This window comes from Aphanomyces astaci (genome assembly GCF_000520075.1).
Source record: "Aphanomyces astaci strain APO3 unplaced genomic scaffold supercont1.15, whole genome shotgun sequence".
NCBI lineage: Eukaryota > Oomycota > Saprolegniomycetes > Saprolegniales > Verrucalvaceae > Aphanomyces > Aphanomyces astaci.
This window is the reverse complement of record NW_009798278.1, coordinates 785,657-803,034: the sequence shown is the minus strand read 5'-3', so window position 1 is coordinate 803,034 and position 17,378 is coordinate 785,657. Positions and strand designations below refer to the sequence as shown.

The 17,378-nt window shown below is 50.7% G+C and overlaps 8 protein-coding genes across 10 annotated transcripts; 3 read left to right on the top strand and 5 right to left on the bottom strand.

The window, feature by feature from the left end:
- Positions 1–775: 775 nt before the first annotated feature.
- On the bottom strand, positions 776–4,243 carry H257_07440 (hypothetical protein). The gene is made up of 15 exons (XM_009832967.1): positions 4,078–4,243; positions 3,786–3,984; positions 3,507–3,643; positions 3,050–3,357; positions 2,873–2,976; positions 2,463–2,754; positions 2,317–2,405; positions 2,038–2,200; positions 1,809–1,929; positions 1,710–1,737; positions 1,552–1,640; positions 1,401–1,511; positions 1,314–1,340; positions 1,234–1,263; positions 776–1,128 (listed from the first exon to the last, which is right to left on the bottom strand). The coding sequence occupies exons 1-15, from the start codon at positions 4,198–4,200 to the stop codon at positions 811–813; spliced, it is 2,139 nt and encodes a 712-aa protein (XP_009831269.1). The 5' UTR covers positions 4,201–4,243; the 3' UTR covers positions 776–810.
- A 51-nt stretch (positions 4,244–4,294) lies between these two features.
- Positions 4,295–7,031, bottom strand: H257_07439. Of its 2 annotated transcripts, XM_009832965.1 has the most exons (12): positions 6,814–7,031; positions 6,573–6,753; positions 6,396–6,532; positions 6,025–6,338; positions 5,572–5,973; positions 5,427–5,515; positions 5,254–5,369; positions 5,149–5,195; positions 4,946–5,066; positions 4,872–4,899; positions 4,736–4,824; positions 4,295–4,674 (listed from the first exon to the last, which is right to left on the bottom strand). In XM_009832965.1, exons 1-12 carry the CDS (start codon positions 6,943–6,945, stop codon positions 4,351–4,353), a joined length of 1,980 nt encoding a protein of 659 aa, XP_009831267.1. In that variant the 5' UTR covers positions 6,946–7,031; the 3' UTR covers positions 4,295–4,350. The 2 variants fall into 2 exon arrangements, with proteins under 2 accessions (XP_009831267.1, XP_009831268.1); XM_009832966.1 differs by having other exon boundaries at positions 6,573–7,031.
- Positions 7,032–7,345: 314 nt separating this feature from the next.
- On the bottom strand, positions 7,346–7,621 carry H257_07438 (hypothetical protein; the record flags this gene model as incomplete). Its single annotated transcript, XM_009832964.1, has 1 exon — positions 7,346–7,621. The coding sequence occupies one exon, from the start codon at positions 7,619–7,621 to the stop codon at positions 7,346–7,348; it is 276 nt and encodes a 91-aa protein (XP_009831266.1).
- A 427-nt stretch (positions 7,622–8,048) lies between these two features.
- H257_07437 (hypothetical protein) lies at positions 8,049–8,306 on the bottom strand (the record flags this gene model as incomplete). The annotated part of the gene is made up of 1 exon (XM_009832963.1): positions 8,049–8,306. The coding sequence occupies one exon, from the start codon at positions 8,304–8,306 to the stop codon at positions 8,049–8,051; it is 258 nt and encodes an 85-aa protein (XP_009831265.1).
- A 611-nt stretch (positions 8,307–8,917) lies between these two features.
- Positions 8,918–9,973, top strand: H257_07436 (hypothetical protein). The gene is made up of 4 exons (XM_009832962.1): positions 8,918–9,068; positions 9,128–9,549; positions 9,602–9,745; positions 9,794–9,973. Exons 1-4 carry the CDS (start codon positions 8,963–8,965, stop codon positions 9,827–9,829), a joined length of 708 nt encoding a protein of 235 aa, XP_009831264.1. The 5' UTR covers positions 8,918–8,962; the 3' UTR covers positions 9,830–9,973.
- An 83-nt stretch (positions 9,974–10,056) lies between these two features.
- On the bottom strand, positions 10,057–12,482 carry H257_07435 (hypothetical protein). Its single transcript, XM_009832961.1, has 4 exons — positions 12,395–12,482; positions 12,197–12,331; positions 11,612–12,151; positions 10,057–10,876 (listed from the first exon to the last, which is right to left on the bottom strand). Exons 1-4 carry the CDS (start codon positions 12,449–12,451, stop codon positions 10,196–10,198), a joined length of 1,413 nt encoding a protein of 470 aa, XP_009831263.1. The 5' UTR covers positions 12,452–12,482; the 3' UTR covers positions 10,057–10,195.
- Positions 12,483–12,606: 124 nt separating this feature from the next.
- H257_07434 (hypothetical protein) lies at positions 12,607–13,988 on the top strand. Its single transcript, XM_009832960.1, has one exon. The coding sequence runs from the start codon at positions 12,765–12,767 to the stop codon at positions 13,926–13,928; it is 1,164 nt and encodes a 387-aa protein (XP_009831262.1). The 5' UTR covers positions 12,607–12,764; the 3' UTR covers positions 13,929–13,988.
- A 142-nt stretch (positions 13,989–14,130) lies between these two features.
- On the top strand, positions 14,131–17,256 carry H257_07433. Of its 2 annotated transcripts, none has more exons than XM_009832959.1 (12): positions 14,131–14,461; positions 14,528–14,650; positions 14,715–14,788; positions 14,844–15,006; positions 15,124–15,159; positions 15,224–15,324; positions 15,386–15,455; positions 15,551–15,643; positions 15,762–15,883; positions 15,988–16,103; positions 16,175–16,261; positions 16,324–17,256. In XM_009832959.1, the coding sequence occupies exons 1-11, from the start codon at positions 14,162–14,164 to the stop codon at positions 16,180–16,182; spliced, it is 1,206 nt and encodes a 401-aa protein (XP_009831261.1). In that variant the 5' UTR covers positions 14,131–14,161; the 3' UTR covers positions 16,183–16,261; positions 16,324–17,256. The 2 variants fall into 2 exon arrangements, with proteins under 2 accessions (XP_009831261.1, XP_009831260.1); XM_009832958.1 differs by having other exon boundaries at positions 15,762–15,932.
- The last annotated feature ends 122 nt before the right edge of the window (positions 17,257–17,378 follow it).

Below are 17,378 nucleotides of genomic sequence, written 5' to 3'. Positions count from 1 at the left end.
TACGCGGAGTTTTTACCGCTTTACCGCTGGGGTTGACGAAAATCAAAATAACTGAAAGAACCGAGGCGTTTGTACTAAAACATCTCCTGCGGATGACCGATCTGTAGTGTTTAGATGAAATGCACCATACAGTACTTGTGATTGATCTAATTTAAGCTTGTACAAACTATACTATACAAATATCAGTATATATTTGGTTTTGCCCAATGCGGAGGGACTTGCCGATTCAAACATTTGGATTGGCAGAAATTTACCAGAACGTGGTTTGATTGGCTTAGGCTGTCTTTAATCCATTTTCTTAAGACATTCGATTCTGCTGAGCGCTCCAGTTTCAAATCGATTTGACAATAGTACAACTGGTGTGCCGAATCGCCCAATCACTCGATCGATTCTTTGTACTGAATTTTGCATGTAAAACGGTCCCCTGTGATGAGTCACACACTAATTTCAAGTTAATGATTGTTTCCTGCAATCTGATTGGCTAAATACATTTGGTTGTGTCGATTGTCGCTCCGGTTTGTCTTAAAACACAACAATATGACATTTCAAATGCAATGGCATTTAGAATGAGATATATATTCATGCCCAATCATTCTTTGGGGAATAACAGTATTATTTGTATTACTACTTACCACCCTAGTAGTAAAACAGTAAAAATTCGACGTATTATGTCACTCTATATATGTCAGATTTGATAGCCAAACACACAAAGGCTGTCGTTTGAAAACTTGTCATAATATTTCTGAAAAGCTGACATTTTTTGTGGCAGCCAGAGTGGTCCTAAAGATGGAAATTTATTACTGTTGTATTTTACCTACCAACGTGGTGTGAGGCGGTGGCGATCTCGTCCAACTGGGCCTTGAGCGACCGACAGTGGTTCAGCCACGCCTTGAGTGTCCCCAAGTCGTTGGCGGCCTGAAGTCGCTCCAGACAGGCTGGCAACAGGCGTTCGATGTCGACGAGCTTGTCATAGCACGCTAGTGTCAACGGAGACGTTAAGGTCGGTTTTGTTATAGCAACCACTGGAGCCGCCACGTCGGTCGCGTCTGAGCAACTCTCTGCCACAAGAAGAGACGTCTCTGCAGCCACAGGCTCATGAGTCGTCGTCGGTACTACTGGCGCGTTCGCCTACAAATGACACAACCAATAAACGATAGCATGGACATATTATAATAGAAGAGGTAATGTAATCTAAAAAATCAGTTTTTTTATAGTGTCACGATGATGACTGACCTCGGCAAGGCCCACGATAGAGTTACGGCCCTAAAATTGACACTATCACAACATATATTGTTTACTGAACAAGCGCATACCACGGACGCAGTGCTGTTTCGAAGCCTCTGTCCAACACAGCCAACAACGTTAGGCCATGTAAGTAGTTAGCTACGTATATGCAGTACCCTCGTGACTTCAGTGGCATTCAAGTTCACTTTGGCAATCGCTTTGGACGTGCCTTCAATCAGTGGTTGGAACACATGCACCCCCAAGATGGGGACGCGGTACACAAACTCCTAACGACACATCAGATCTCGCTTGTCGAGCGAAGTTTACATGGAGGAAATGGTGGGCGATTTCCTTGGAGAGGGTGTCCAGCGCCATCTCTTTCATCAAGTGCAGCTCCTTCTTGGTATCCGTGTACGCTACAACAATATCAGTGCAGTAAGAATTACAAGTCAAGGTATGTATGATGTGCTACAACTTTGCAGTACCTTCCGACACGATCACGATGAAAATGTTCTACAACATTCGATAAAGGATTCAGGATTACGCTAGAGGGATGATCTTGTGCATATATATATATTGTTTACCAAGATGATAAACATCATTAAAAACACAAACGAAATGAAAAAGAACGGGCCGAGCACGCGGTTGGCAAGGCGGAGGTCGGTCAATGACATTTCACCCGTGACAATGTGCAGCAGCGTGTAGCTATCCACCATTCAAAATAGCACTCCCGTGAGTTGTTTTGATTGGTGGTTGTGGAGAATAATTCAAAACATATTAGGATTTATAGATATACAAGAGAATGAGTCGTACAAACTGGACTGGAACGTGTGGTAGTTGGTCGCAAAGTTGCCAAACGCCAAGTAAAATGCCAGCGCCGCACCCACGAGCGTGAGCACAAAGATCACGACGAGCTCCAGCACCTTGCCAGCGGACCGTGTCACAGTTTTGGTGAGTTGGCCAAACATGGGGATGACTAGTTGTGTCGTTAGTAGGTACATCACTACCGCAAATATGCATCGCAATAACAACTACTACCACAAGAACCAAATGTCCTCGTTTTTTCTTCATCAAGGAACTTTCGTTACGTACAAGAGAGGAACTTGAACAGTTTGAGCCACGAAAGGAAGCAGTTGAAGCTCTGGCACGATCGCGCCAGGCCAAAGTAGATGGTCGGCGTTCTATGCGTTGGTTCTTTCAAGTAGGAGGGTCGTCCTGCCTGGTTGGATGTACTATACCTCAAATCCACAAAGGCCGAGTCCGAGAGGGCGCTGGGAAGGGTCAGGAAGCTCAACGCACGAAACCCGAGCACGAACAGGAACAACAAGTAGTTGCACACGATCGCGAGGTTAGAAAACATGGAAAAATACCGGCGCCCCACGCGCCGCGCCAAAGCAACTTCGCCCCTCAGCTTAACTAGAACCACGACGTAGATGAGCCCTTCGCAGCCGCTTTGGATAAAGTCAGCCGTGTCGTGCCACGGGTAGAGGCGGTACGTTAGAAACTCCACTTGTGTCGTCACACCGCCCCCTACAACCGTTTGTGAGAAAGGATATTATGTTCCCTTGGGAAGGAAGAATTCCCCACCCCACCCTTGTGAGGAAGGAACCCCCCATCTCCCCCCCTCCCCGGGGGAAGAATTCCCAACCTGGCAGCATTTCAGCAAAAAGGCGGGCACTGGTCGTGTGGTCAATGTTGGCCGTGTACAAGTTCAAGTCGATAAACACTGCGCGGGTGGCCTTGTCAAAGTACCTACTCACAGTGCCAATATTATTTAAACCGTTTTCAGTTGTTTTTTTCTCTTTAGTTGTAGTTGTTGCCTTACTTGTGTTCCTTCAACGACACTAGCTGGTCGTACACAGGGCACGCTACTTTGGTCTCAAAGTCGCACGAGTCGGCTTCGGTAGACGGCACCATCTCCCCAAACGTGGGGCTGCCGTACCAGTGGTGCATGTGCGAGTAAAATCGAGGCTCGGCAGGTTTCGGTGACAGCGCCGTGTAGTTGAAGTGATACCCAAAGGTCGTGGTGCTCTCGGTCGAGGCTGAGTACGTGTTGAAGCACTGAACGGGGTCAGTGAACAGGCCTGGGACGGCGGCCATGGCGCCCCCACACACTTCCGCTTTCACGCGAATCTATAAACGTATGGTTCAAAAATAGTACCATGAGATTTAGCATGCAAAATGAGGCATCAGTGCACTTTGAAGAGTTCAAACATGGACATGATGTAATTAAAGGAGTTAGTACTCCCTCCATATACAATGAACTTGAAGAAAAATCATACTTGGCCAATGCGAATAGGCCCCACGAGGCGGGTGTTGCCGCCAAGGTACCCTCGGTCGGCATACAAGTCCCCGTGGGGAAACTCGTTGTCGCCGTCGAACGAGTCGCCTGCAAACACGACGTCGTAAAATGGCCCAGCTATATACATATACAGGACAAGGTGAAACAACTATAGTTAACGGTATATTATTCCTGAGCAGCTATTCGTAACGAGATATATATGGGGTTGTGTGTCTTGGAAATCTCGTAGGACTGATGGGTGTCATTAATAAGTACGTACTCAAGTACTGATGCAACTCCTGGACGGTCTTGATCGTGTCGAACGTTTTCTTGACGTGGATGTCTTGGTACCGGAAGGGCTTGTCCCTCAGCTGGGCATTCAGCATGGCCGTGACGCGGTAGGGGCTGTCAGGCGCAAAGTGGCCGCTGATGTCCACGGTCACGACGATAAACAGCGCGAGGAACATCAAGTACTGAATCTACTCCATCCCACACAATAGCATATACTTGCATCAACCAAGGTACGTGGTCGAATCATATTGTGTCGACAGGATCAACACGGGTTTTAGTACCATGTCTTTGATTTCGTACTGCGCAGAAAACCCTTTGAGTTCCTCGATCTTTTTCAAGATCACAATCATTTCATCTTCGTTGACGCCCATGAGCATCATGGTTTTGCGATTGATCCTTTCCATCTTCTCTGGCCAAACCACCCTCAAGTGTTGTTGAATCGACACCACCACAACAATCGGTTACAACGCCCCAGTTACAAGAAAATGGAACCGACTTTTCCTGATCCTGATGAAACTGTCCACGGTTAATATTTAAATAGCTTAGGCTGGTGTTCAATCCTGTGGAGTCGTGGGGGGAGGCTGTGGCTGTAGTAAGTGGGGATGGTCTTGGGCCAGAGATGCCCGTAGAGCGCTCAGCTCGTGCACGTAGTCGTCGATACTTAGATGGGCTTGCTGCACCATCTCGGGCTTCACTTTGCGCTTGAACTTGACGTGCTTGACAGAGTTGGCGTGCAACGCGGTGGATTTCGCGGTTGTCTTGCGGCATTCATCTATCGCGAGCTTTTTGTCTTCGGTGATGGCCTTTAATGAGTCTAAAACATAGCCGTATCGACGCTGCAGTCGCGCCCCACACCCTGGCAGGTTGAACAGTACATCCTGGGACATGTACCGTTTAGCCCAGCGCACTCTAGACATCGAGGCAACCAAGTGGACGTACATGTAGTATGTGGTGCAGTACTTGCTTGGATAACGTGTCCATGTGCATGGCTTTCATGAGTTCGAGCTCGCCCTTGGTCTCGACGTACGCTACCAAAGCATGTGTTGTATATTGTATGCTACGTAATACACCTTACCGTCGGATATAACGACGATAAACATGTTCTACACATCAACATGAGAAAACACATATATTGAAGGGGGGACTCACCAAGATGACGAAGAACATCAAAGTGACGAAAATCACAAAGAAGAGTGGGCCCAGGACACGGTTGGACGTGTGGAGCTCTTCGAATTCGAGCTCGCCTTGCAGAATTTTCAACAGCCCTAAGCTACACAAGTTGGAAGAGGGGAGGGGTAGTTATGACTCTCCAAACGCGTTGTTGTGCCTAGTAATAACGTATATGATCGTACCAACTGTCGGCCACCGTTTTGTAGTTTTCTGCGTCCAACCCAAATGCCTACAAGATACCTCAATTCAGGGGGGGGGATATTGTTCTAGTGTATACAACGCTCTACCATTGTAAACGACAACGCCGAACCAGTCAATGCCACCCCAAATATCAGGATCAGCCCCGCTACTTGCTTGGCGGCTTTCGTTACTGTTTTTGTCAACGGGGCAAAAAGGGGCAAAACTACCAAAAAAATCACAAAACGTTTAACCCTAGAACCTACACATGACATTCACGTACAAGCGAGGAACTTGAATAGCTTGAGCCACGACAGGAAAAACGTAAAGCTCGTAACGGCGTCGGCGAGGGCATAGTACCAGATGGACGTTCTAGTCGCCACGCCATTCCAACTTAGGTTTCAAGTGTCCCGGTCGATCGCACGCACCTGAAGTTCGTGAACGCGGTGAGGTCGATGGCCGTGGGCGACGGCAAGTGCATGTAGCAGAGCACTCGGAGTGCCACGAGGGGGGCGAACACCACAAGGCTAAACACGTGCGCCACGTTGGCCACCATGCTCAAATACACCCACTTCATCCGTCGCATGAGCTGGAATTCTTGACGAAGTTGCACAACCACGAGCAACAACACGAGCAATTCGAGGCCCAGGCGCACCATGTCAGACGTCGTGTTGTTGCGATACAGTCGGTAGCTCATGCATTCGACTTGGGGCGTGAACCCCCCGCCCTTTGTGAACTCGACCAGGAGCCGCACAGACGTCTGTTCGTCCGTGTTAGGGTTGTACGTGGTCAAGTCGATAAACAACACGCGAGTCGCCACGTCCACAAATCTAGGTCAATCATTTCTTAGCCATTCAATCGTTTATTGTGGGTGTACGAACTTGTGCGTGGCCAGCGACACAAGCTGGTCGTAGACGGGACACCCGACTTTGGTCGCGTCGTCGCACGTGTCGGCAGGTTCCGCCGACGGAATCTCCAAGACGAACCGGGGCGCCCCGTACACCCGAGCACTCTTGGTGACAAAATACGGTTCGCTCGGCATGGCTGTCCGTGCAAAGTACACTGTGCCGTTCGGGGCGCCAAACGCGTCCAGGCTTTCGGTGGCTGTCGTGAGTTCTGGATAGCAACCCCGTGGAAATAGGGGCGGGACGACGAGGGCTAGGGCCCCCGTGCAATTCTGGCCTTGCACTCGAGTCTATCATATCGTATACACATTGGGTTGGGTTGTTGGACTGTAAACCAATCAGCGTACTTGTCCTATTCGAATGGGGCCGACGATGCGGCCGTAACCTGCGAGGTAGCCCCTGTCGTTGTAATAACTCCCCTTGGGGAAGTTGGTGTCCCCGTCGAAAGACCCGGCGCGGTAAATCGTGTCGTAAAACGGTCCGCCTACATGAAGTTACTAATAGGTAGAACCACCAAATAGTACGGAGGTAGTCATGGAGCTCGCGAATGGACGACATGGTGTAGAACGACCGGAACGCCGACGCGTGCGCGAGGGGTTTGTCTTGTAGCTGCGACAGGTATGCAACCCGAGTTGAAAACGAGTTGTCGTTGCGGCCATGGAAAGTTGCGGCGAGGAACAAGCCAAGGAACACAATGTAGTTGATCTACAACCATCAAAACCAGTCCCATACATCAAGCCACGCGAAGCCAATGGAAAGGCAAACCATTTCAACGACTTCTTTAGAGGCTGATCGTTTGAGGTCGTGGGCGGCATTGGCTCGAAGTCGCTGCACGCGCTCTGGGTTGTCGTATACAGTGATTCGCCGAGTCGGCAGCTGCACAGTCCCAGCTTCCATGTCGACAGACGGCGGCGGTGACTCGTGCCAACCCTTGAGGTCCGTTGTGGCCAAAACGACTTGGCGGCCGTTTCGTGATGACGTCGCCACTTTACACGATTATGCGTTGGCGCAGTTACAATAACCATGATATTAATACATGAATATAGTGTGGTTATAGCTAGCTACGAATGATATCAGTTGTCGTGCGTGACGACAACCCAGCCACCGTCGCAGGACACACACGAGGAGAAAGTCAACGATACCATGATTATCTCAAAGCATTGCTACTGAATGCTGCTACTGGTAAACGTTATAGTTGACCCTAGTAGACTAAACGAGCTCTGCGTCCAGTGTCATGCTGCTTCGTCGATCCTCAACTGCGATGGATCGGCGACCGGCTTGAAACTGCGCTCAACAACTACACGCGGGGCGTCCAAGCATGTCCACGCGAGGACAGCCCGCTCACCGAGCCACCGCCATGGATGCCCGACGACATTGCCTGGACGGGCTTGTCCAGCGTCCATTCGAGCCGTAGGGCATGAATGTTGCGTCCAAGCGGGTATACCCAGCCTTCGCCAACCGACGAGGCCAAGGCGTCGGCCAGCGGGCAGTGGGCCACCATGACCCCGTGCGTCGTCCCGGTTTGTTCCACCACACGGCGGACCAAGAGCACGAATGGGAATTCGGTGCACATCCACTCTCGACCACACCTACCTCGGGCACGTTTGGTCATCCTGGGGCAATTTGCTGTCAGCTATCGCACTAACTGTGCTTCACACGCAAAAGTAGATCGACGGGCTTAACTTGATATTAACGATTGAAACTGAAGAGCTCTTCACAGATTAACGATAGTTTACGTATGCATTAAAGCAGTTGAAAGCACCGTTTTCGCCCATTCAAACGTCCAAACGAGCGCTAATGAAAGCAGAGCGCTTTAGCCAGCCCCATTTGTACATCCACTCCAACCATTATTGAACCATCTCCGCTGTTTCAGAGAGTGTTGATCAGTTGGAGGGGATTGGAGCAGTTTACTCGACGCGAGCACTTGTTCGAGCATGGGTCTTGGTGGGGCTGATGGTCCTGCCCTCCTCTGGTCCGGGCTTCGTACAGGAGCGGGTCCTTCACCGTTCCCTGAGGCCCAATAGCGCCTCACAAAGTGGCACGTAGAAGTCGCTGTACCCCCCCTTCGTGGCAAAACACGAGTCGGCCGCAGCAGGCGTCGGACACCACCGTGAGCATCCGCCATTTGCCCAAAGCATTTGCTGGAGACTCACCATTATGTTCCCCAGTGGATCCATGTACGACGCGTCAAAGCCCGACGAGACCAAGATGAAGCCGGGCTCAAACACGCGCAACGCAGGGAGAATAACCCAGCCCATCGCGATGTTGTATGCGCCGGATCGAGGCGGCAACAGGATGTTTGTGATTGTATTCCGATTTCCTATAATAAGGGCAGGACGGCCATTTTCTGCCATTTTTTCGTGGCATCCCAAGAAAAGTTGGCAAATTCGAAATATTCCTACTATTTTCGAGATTTGTGCGACTGGATGCCACCAAAGCTCAGAATTTTATGCCACAATTTTCTTGAGATTCGGGTGTTTTATGGCATAAAAAACGAAACCGATTTGGTCCAACTCTTTTATCGAGTTTGTGAGGAAGTCTTGCACTTACTGGTACAGACTGTTAATTCGGAAATCAAATAAATTTTCCAAAATTCAACTGGCATCCAAATAACTTTGTAGATACTTCTTTTGTCCTTTTTTCATGGGATATGAGACTTTAGGAATTTTTGCAGACTTGCCAAAAGGGTAGCTCTAACCGCAATTAAAATGTCAACTCAAGGCCAAAAATGTCAGTTCATGGCCAAAAAATATCAATTCATAGCCGTGAATTTTCCGGATACAACCGGATGCCCATCGATTGGGCGCTGAAATTTCGGATAATTTATCTTTTCATCCGGATGTTGTAAGCTTCTGTGGCACACAAACCACTGACTGCCAGCACTTCATTTTCGCAGGCAGGACTACCGAGGACGATGCGTAAGGCCATCTTCGAACTGGGGCGCGCTGTGCGTGAAACCGGCCAAGCTGTCGACCGCTTGGGTCTTCGTGTGTTGGGCAGCAGCCTGCACCGCGAAAAGTGTACGTGTTCCACCAACGACCAACCCCAATGATTGCTAACTTGAACTTGCTCTCATCAGTCTCTCGCCACCGCCAAATCATGGCGCTGTACGACAAGGCTCCCGTGATCGCACACGACTCATGGGTAGCCCCGAACGCTTCCGTGATCGGTGACGTCGAGATTTGCAACGACTCGTCGGTCTGGTACGGCGTCGTGATCCGCGGTGACCTGAACAAGGTGTCGATCGGTAACCGCACCAACATCCAGGACCGTGCGGTAATCCACACGTCGAGCACCACCACCCCTGGCCTGGCCCCGGGTACCTCCATTGGTAACAACGTGACCGTCGGTCACGGCGCCATCTTGTACTCGTGCACGATCGAAAACAACGTGTTGGTCGGCATGGGCTCCATCGTGTTGGACGGCGCGTTGGTCGAGTCCAACTCGATCTTGGCCGCCGGTACCGTCGTACCTCCTGGTCGCCGCATCCCTTCCAACCAGGTATGCACCTTTCTTGTCGTGAGGAATCCATGGCTCATGACGAGCATGATAGTTGTGGGCGGGCAGCCCTGCGAAGTACGTCCGCGACGTGAGCGAGGATGAAGTAGCAGACTTGGTCAAGCAAGCCTCCGAGTACACCAAGTTGGCCGAAACACACAGCGACGAATTCTTGCCCTACGGCACCGCCTACTTGGACGTACGTGTGCATCTCGTCGCCCTTCATGGAATCTAACTGGTTTTCTAGGCCGAACGCATCAAGGCACAAGGCGGGTCATTGTAAGCAGCAGCAGCCGCCGCAAATGAAATAGCTGACACGTTGTAACTCAGGCATATTATCTTGTGCACCTTTGGTTGCTTGAGCTCCCAAATGTCCTTCCTTGCATTCCTTTACTCCACCAAATGTCCTTGAATTCCTGTACTCCACCAAATGTCCTTGATTGCATTCCTTTACTCCACCAAATGTCCTTTGGATTTGCCAGCCGCGCAATTCTGTACCCCACGACTAACGTTGCATGACGTCCTTGTATTATCATTCTACAAGCCTAAAACTGGGTATAGTACAACTGTATTTTGGTACTGTCGTGGGTACAGGAAGATGGGGAATAATACAGTACATAGCCACACCAGCCCTTTGACCTCGTAAGTTTCATGCGTCGTCTGCTACCCGTCTCTTGCCGTTGGCCCGCTTGCCTTTTTTGACATGAAATGCCACCACGTGGTTGGCTTTACCCCTTCCTCCTTCATTGTCTTGTTCTTCAGGATCGTTCTTGCTGGTCTCGTCCAGTGCAATGCCTTTGTATCGCCCTCCCCACGGATTAAACGCGCCCATAGCATTGTCAGCATGCAAACTCTCTTCCATGAGCAGTTCGTTGTCTCGTTCCACTTGAATCGCGGTGGTTTGGGCTTGAAATGCTTTTGCGTCGGCCTCGATCGCCGCTTCTTCTGCGGCTTCGTCGACCACTCGGACGCTCACAGTGGCCCATCCGCCATAGTCGGGAGCAGATTTCGCAGCAACTGGCTCAGAAACTCGGCACGACGAGTCTCCAGCAACAACCTGCTGCACGCGATGCAAAAAGTCGGCGGTCTGGTCACGTTCCGTCGGCACGACCATGCCCACGGGAAGATTGAGCGGAATCCGCAACGCATCGCTCCGCACGCCTTCGATGGGCGGGGCGGCGGGGTCGTCTTGACGCTGGACGTGATAATGCTTGAACTTTTCGTTGGTGTCGTGAACTGTGGTCGTGAAGATGCGAGTGATCGTGACTGGTACCCAGCTCTCTTCGTCTTCGATCCATACTTCACATGGTTTGGCCTTGGTGAGCTTGGACTAGCATAATATATATAAGAGGCATGACTGGCTATTTGTCGTTGATCTTGACATATCAAACGCAATAATATATTGTCCATTTCACCCAAATATGACTGGACTGGGCAGTTTTATATTTGAGAGAAATCGAAGCACAATTGTATACCATACAGTGTACTAGTATATATACGAAAATTGAATAGAAATAGTTCAACTGGGACAAATGGGCCTACCATTTATATATTTGATGACTTTCATTTCATTGGCTAGTCGATTGTCTGCGTTTGGGTTGCCGCTATTCGATTGGACTCTACCCCCTCCAACTTTGAACCAAATGCGTCATAACGATGGAATTCAAATGAATGTGAAATATATGTAATCTTGAATAAAATGTTCCAAATTGATTACATGGTGTAAAGGTACCATGGAATTAAATTTGAAGCATTTATTTAAATATTCGAATTCGATAATTGATTCAAGATTGTATTGAATTATAGAATTATATTCGCGTTTTGTATTTCATGGTGCAGATCAACGACAAATACGGTAGTAAAAGTTAGTCACCATGTTTGCTGTTGATCTGCACCATGCAATATAAAACGGGAAAAATATAAGTAAATACGTAAATGGAATCTCAAAGCCAGTATGGAAACGGAATATTTAAATACATTGTTCAAATTTAATTACATGGTACAAAGGTACGGCAAATAGTACGGTAACCATACTCGAATAATAGGAATGTGCTAAAGTAAGTACCTCGTGGGCTTGACCTTCAAGGTACACGACGCCGCGGACAGTGTAAAAGCCCTTGGATTTCTCAACGCCTTCAATGGATGGCTCGACGTGAGATGGTGGAAGTGATTGAGGGGGATTCATGGCTGGAGGTGGAGGCTGTGGATGGTGCGGCGGATACACCGAGTGTGGAGGTGAAGATGGCGGTAAGGGATGCCATGCGTTCGATGGGATGGAGGGAGGAGGAAGGGAAGGCGGCGGTGGTGGGCCTGCAGGAGGCGGGTAGTACACGTCAACGACAGGACGGGGAGCAGCTTCGGCGGCCGCTTGATATGTATGGTGATGTTGCTGGTGTTGCTGGGCGACGTGCTGCGGTCGTGGCGGCGGCGGTGGCGGTGTCATCTTGTGTCGACGGGGAGGTGGTGGGGGCGGAATGTCATCATCGTCCTCTTCGTGTTGAGGAGGCAACAAGACAGGCCCTGCACCGATGGGCACGTCGTATCTGTCGGATGCAACCGCCGTGGACCGGCCGCGCATGTCCATCGCAAACCTTGCTCGCGCATTCTACTCCATGATGACGATACCACATCGTACAAGTCAGACACGTACACACTCGACTTCTTCGAGTTCCATCAGCCGTTCTGACTCATTTCGATCCGCTTTCTCCTTCTCTGCCGCTCGATGCGTGGCATTCGCCGTGACGCGTTCCTTGTGCCTCTGGCTTGCTTCATGGTTTCGAATGCTCTATCATCGTCCACAAGATCAGGAGGAAGATGGAATGGAGGCATGTCGGAAGCATGGTCGTACAATGCGATCTCCTTGGATCCACGTATTGCATTGACGGCAATGGTGCTTCTCCACCATGGTCGCAGGTGGCCGGCGATAAAATCGCGAGGGTACTTTATCGAATGGTGATTTTTCCGACAAGGACGTTTATTGTAGCAAATACTTTGAGTACTACACGTTAAATTTTCAATTAAGTATTGATATATCCTTTGACGCAAATACTATGTTGCAAAGTGCAGTACAAATATAAAACCAACAGGACACGTCCCATCGCTGCGCAAGAAGCCAGTCATGATGTGTGACAACGTCGTAGGGGCCCGAAGCTCCGGCAATATCCCACATTCTTCTTGTGGAGATATAAGGCAGCCTACTGAAACCGTGAAAAAGGGGCATGAAACGACGAAACAGCCACAGGTTGAACGTTGTTGCCAGCATGGAGGCGAGTCGACACGCGTCCCTGCCGTCGATGCCGCGGAGGCAAGGAGGAGGACGGGGTATGACGGGTGCGCTGAATACGATGCGACAGGTGCAAGATGAGTATGCATCGGCTGGCGACTCGAGCACCTTCCCTTCACCACAACGTCGGTCGAGGGCAGCCATGCCCCGCCTACCGCCGACATCACGAGTCGACGGGACGAAACCACCTAAGAGAGGGCAAAAGAAATCGGTGGATTCCAACACGGTGTCACATATCCCGCCGCTGGAATCCGTGCTCACCAGCGACACCAGCGGGACCTTCGAAGTCACGGCGACGGACGACGTGGTCACGGTGACAGGGTGCTTCTCCGACGACGACCTGGCAACCCCCATTCCCATGTCGTTTCAACTGCCGAAAGCGCAGGTGATGGCGGATCATGCCCTACCACTGCTGTTCCCCGTGGATGAAATGCTCGCCGCCCAGACAGCGGCGGTCCATGCACTGGTCCATCCACCAGAGGTCGACGTGTCGACCAGTGTCGTGCGAAGTAGCGGCGGTCCGATGTTCAATATCGTCGTGAAGGGCACCGTCAAGGAATTGGTCGCCGAGGCCAATAAATTGTCTTGGGACGCCGCCAAAGAATGCAAGCGACAGTTCATGCACGACCGACTCTACTACGAGCGCAAGAAAGATCGGATCGCGCCAGACTACGACCGCCTCTTCAAGCATTACGCGCCGATGGTGGCATCCGTGGTGGCGGCGCTGCGGCAGTCGCTCCCGGCCACACATACCCCTCGCATGTTTGTCGCTCGAACGCTGGCCTTCGTCCAGTGTCTGCCGTACGAACGGGCTGAAGGCGGATTCCGACGACCGTTTGCAGTCCTCACAGACTTGCGCGGCAACTGCGGCAGCAAGACCACGCTGTTCTTGGCCCTGCTCCACCACGCGTACCCGACGCTGGACAAGTGCGTGTGCCTGATTCCGCAGCATGTCTTCGCCGGCGTCAAGTTGGAAAAGGTGGAGGGAGACATCATGGTGGGAGATGAGAACCAATTCGTCGCCGTCGAGCCAGTGGGTCCAGGGCGCCTACCTGTGGGCCAGCTGCGACCTACCAGCACCCCAAGTCTGCTACGTTGATGATGAGCACCTTTTGGCGATACCAGTAAAGCACTATTTAATTTATTATTCTACTGACAATTGTTGTATGCTTCGGTACCCATAGTAGTCAAATAGGCCAATCAGAGTTACTTAAACATGCATAACGGATCTATTCTGACCAATCATGTGACGTTATTTTTGGGGTGGTCAAACTCATTGTACTCCTGTACTCATTTCTGGACGAATTGTCGCGCCGGTTCAATACTATCGTCATGCCAGCAGCGTATATGAACCGGCAGGACATGTGCCGCATGCGGCAAGGCATCCGACAGAACGTCACTATGACAGATCTCCAGCACAGCAACATTCCTCTGCCACCACAGCATCCTACTACCCATCCTTCGCCGCCCAAATCCAACGCCATCAAGTCGTCTATGCCATCGCCTCCGAACCTGTTCAAGGAAGCATGGCACCAACAGATGCCACGCCAACCCCGCCCACGCAGAGGCAAGCCACCTCCGTACAACCAACCGACTGCCGACAACGTGTCCCTTGGTGAGCAAATGCAGCACGTACGTTAGCATTGGCTTGAATAAACCTGTCCATTCGATCACAACAGTCTCACATGTGGGATGTAGCTCAAGCAGTATTACGAAGAACGCGTGGTCGTGCTCGTGCAGCGATGCACAGAAGCGGAAACCAAGTTGGGTGTGCTGACGTCCGAGCGACGCGATATTGACACGCAACTGCAGCACTTACAGGTAGATAACTCTGGCTACACAGCTCGATCCTTCTATCGTAATACGTACATTCGTCCTTGGTTAGGCGCTAGCGCATTCGCAGCACGACCAGCTGCAGACGGCGAGGCAAGAATACGCCAGTTTGCTTGACTGGTGTCGGTAATAACCTGAACAATTTTATGGCATGCATCAAATGATCTGTGATGGGATGTAGAGAGCGCGAGGCGCACTACCAGCGCACGGAACACGACTTGGCGGCTACAGATACACTGAACCAAACGCTTGTGCACCAAGTCGAAGCACTGAATGCGGCCCGACAGGCCTTTGAAGTCGAGTGGACAAAGCAACGAAATACATGGGCGCAACGGCAAGAAGAGGTACAGACATGTCAACGCCGCTTAGACCCTGCGATACTAGTATACTAGTAACACAATGCTGAGTGATTTTAACTTTACAGCGTAATATCAATATCAATAGTAACACACAATGGTTAGTTGGATGCGAGCATGACCCATCTATTGCAAACCCAGGTACTACTGTACCTACGATTTTGGTCGGTGGTTTCTTGAGCAGGTTTGCTATGTGGCGTCTCAGGCCGTGCTTCGCAACGACATTTTGACCAAAGATGCAACCATCCAAGACCTGCTTGTAGCTCGCGATCACATGGAATCACAACGGCTGCACTTAAAAAGCGTGTAACTATGTTGCCTGCATACAATGCAATACAGTATCCTTACGATGGTACTGTACCTATAGCAATGCTGGTCTAGTGGACCAAGTGACCAAGCTATCGCATCGAGCGGTGGTGCTCGAAGGCCAAGTGCAGGTAGGTACTGTACGTACGGAAATACTTCCGAGTCAATTCAGTCGACAAAGAGGTTCAATGCGTTGTATTCCCTTGTATCTTAATGATATCATTAGATGGAAATCGAGTTCAAGAGGTCCACGGTGGCAGAAGCCGAAGCCCTGACCCAGCAATTGCATGCTGAACGTCGGGATCGTCAAGCCCTCGCGGTACGTTCGTACAAACAAAAATCAAAATGATTATATGTTCTTGGAACGACATCTCATGTAGCCAATGGGAGCGGAATGGGAGCAGAATGGAATAATCTCTCACACATAACATGGCTAGATGCAAACTCAGCTCGAAAATCAGCAGCATCGCCGAGACTTTCGAGACCGGGACATGGCGTGCCGAGAGCTCACGCATCGGTGCCAGCGCATGACCAACGACTTGGTGGTCGCGACCACTCGGTATGAAAAGGCAGAGGCAGCGCTGGAGCATTTGACTGGTGCCACCGAAGTACGTGAACGTTGAACGAGGTCTGACCCTATGATGCAACTTGGACGTAACGTAGGCTAGAAAGGAGGACCTCCGTCAGCTCCAAGCAGATGTCCAGCGGCTACAAGCACAGCTGGCAGATGCGAGGGCCGCGGTGGAAAGCAAAGATGTGGCGCTGGTCGCGGCCAAACGGTGAGAAATTAGCGTATTTGGCATCATAAACGAAGTGGTTTCTAATGGAATAATACTGCTGCGCGGAGTAGAGATTTGAGCGGCTTGCAAGCTCGGGTTGTGGCGGAAGAAGCCAAGAAGCTAGAGGCCTTGGACGATGTGAATGCACTCAATCAAAGGTACCAAGGCTAGATATGGTATATATATTGTAAAGGAATAAAGAATGGTCGTGGTGAACTAGGATAGCAACGCTTCGACGGGACAACATGCACTTGATCAGCCGGTTAGAGTCGCCGATTCCGCTCAGCGTGCGAGCGTAGTTGTCGCTTCTAATGCAGAATTATCATGCACGAGCTCGTAGTAGTAGCACATGAGGCCAGCGTATCGCTCGCTCCATTGCGGTATCCACCCGTGAATATGAAACTACACAGGGAGTACGTCAATCCTATGATTAAATGCATGATCGACATACCCCCACGGAGATGACTTTTGTGCGAGGGTGCTGGCATTGGTGTACGAGAAGCTGCTTGACGTTCACGTTGAGCGTCTCAGCAAAGGCGTACACAATTACCATGGTCGTGCGGTCGGGCAGGCGGTAGGTAGGGTGGAGGATGTCGTCGATGGAGATCGTGATGGAAGCCTGCAAGTGCAACGCATGCACCCTTTCCACGGCCAAGGCGGCCACTTGAGGGTCGTATTCCACCCCCACGGCGCGACACCCGTACGTTTGAACCCCATGGAGGAGCCACCGAGCGTCGCCGCATCCGAGTTCAACCACGACGTCGTCTGCGCTCATTTGAAGACGCAAACGTTCCCATACCTTGATGACCATCTCCATGGGCGACGGACTGAAGGGTGCAATGCACACCGTGTCCGCGGGCAGTTGGACGGCAGCATAATGCTTCTTGGCAGCCGCTAGCAGGAGCGCCTTGATCCGTTTCTTGCGACGTTCGTGAAGCGTTGACATGGATTGTCCGGTTAAGTCTCCGGATATGTGACATGCCAGGTGCAGCTTGAAACTTGCTCCCGCGTTGCCACGTCACAATCAGACATGTTGAAGGGATCAATTGTCGAGGTACGGATGGCAAACACTTGTGTGCTTCGGTATACAGTACTACTCAACAACAAGGAACGGAAGGACGAGTATTGCGTCCAGTAACGTTAGAAGGATCCATCTCAATTGATTTGGCTTTTGTGTGAGCTGGTTTGAAGCAAGGGGGGAAGCAAGACCGACCCCACCCACTGTTAAAACTACGGATGTACCTCCGACTGCAAGCCTTCCAATCGGCCACGCAT

Bases quoted from the DNA above. Each gene is read 5' to 3' on its own strand.
- H257_07433 (XM_009832958.1), top strand. From the start codon at position 14,162: ATGCCAGCAGCGTATATGAACCGGCAGGACATGTGCCGCATGCGGCAA. The intron at 15,007-15,123 runs GTACAGACATGT...CACAATGGTTAG, and splicing joins GGGCGCAACGGCAAGAAGAG to TTGGATGCGAGCATGACCCA. The intron at 16,104-16,174 runs GTGAGAAATTAG...TGCGCGGAGTAG, and splicing joins GCGCTGGTCGCGGCCAAACG to AGATTTGAGCGGCTTGCAAG.
- H257_07436 (XM_009832962.1), top strand. From the start codon at position 8,963: ATGCGTAAGGCCATCTTCGAACTGGGGCGCGCTGTGCGTGAAACCGGC. The intron at 9,069-9,127 runs GTACGTGTTCCA...TGCTCTCATCAG, and splicing joins CAGCCTGCACCGCGAAAAGT to TCTCTCGCCACCGCCAAATC. The intron at 9,746-9,793 runs GTACGTGTGCAT...CTGGTTTTCTAG, and splicing joins ACGGCACCGCCTACTTGGAC to GCCGAACGCATCAAGGCACA.
- H257_07439 (XM_009832965.1), bottom strand. From the start codon at position 6,945: ATGGAAGCTGGGACTGTGCAGCTGCCGACTCGGCGAATCACTGTATAC. The intron at 6,754-6,813 runs GTTTGCCTTTCC...TGATGGTTGTAG, and splicing joins CTAAAGAAGTCGTTGAAATG to ATCAACTACATTGTGTTCCT. The intron at 5,067-5,148 runs GTACGATCATAT...CAACTTGTGTAG, and splicing joins AAAACGGTGGCCGACAGTTG to CTTAGGGCTGTTGAAAATTC.
- H257_07440 (XM_009832967.1), bottom strand. From the start codon at position 4,200: ATGGAAAGGATCAATCGCAAAACCATGATGCTCATGGGCGTCAACGAA. The intron at 2,201-2,316 runs GTACGTAACGAA...CGACACAACTAG, and splicing joins ACTGTTCAAGTTCCTCTCTT to TCATCCCCATGTTTGGCCAA. The intron at 1,930-2,037 runs GTACGACTCATT...AATGGTGGATAG, and splicing joins CACACGTTCCAGTCCAGTTT to CTACACGCTGCTGCACATTG.
- H257_07434 (XM_009832960.1), top strand. From the start codon at position 12,765: ATGAAACGACGAAACAGCCACAGGTTGAACGTTGTTGCCAGCATGGAG.
- H257_07435 (XM_009832961.1), bottom strand. From the start codon at position 12,451: ATGGTGGAGAAGCACCATTGCCGTCAATGCAATACGTGGATCCAAGGA. The intron at 12,332-12,394 runs GTACGACCATGC...GGACGATGATAG, and splicing joins GGATCCAAGGAGATCGCATT to AGCATTCGAAACCATGAAGC. The intron at 12,152-12,196 runs GTACGTGTCTGA...ATCATGGAGTAG, and splicing joins AACTCGAAGAAGTCGAGTGT to AATGCGCGAGCAAGGTTTGC.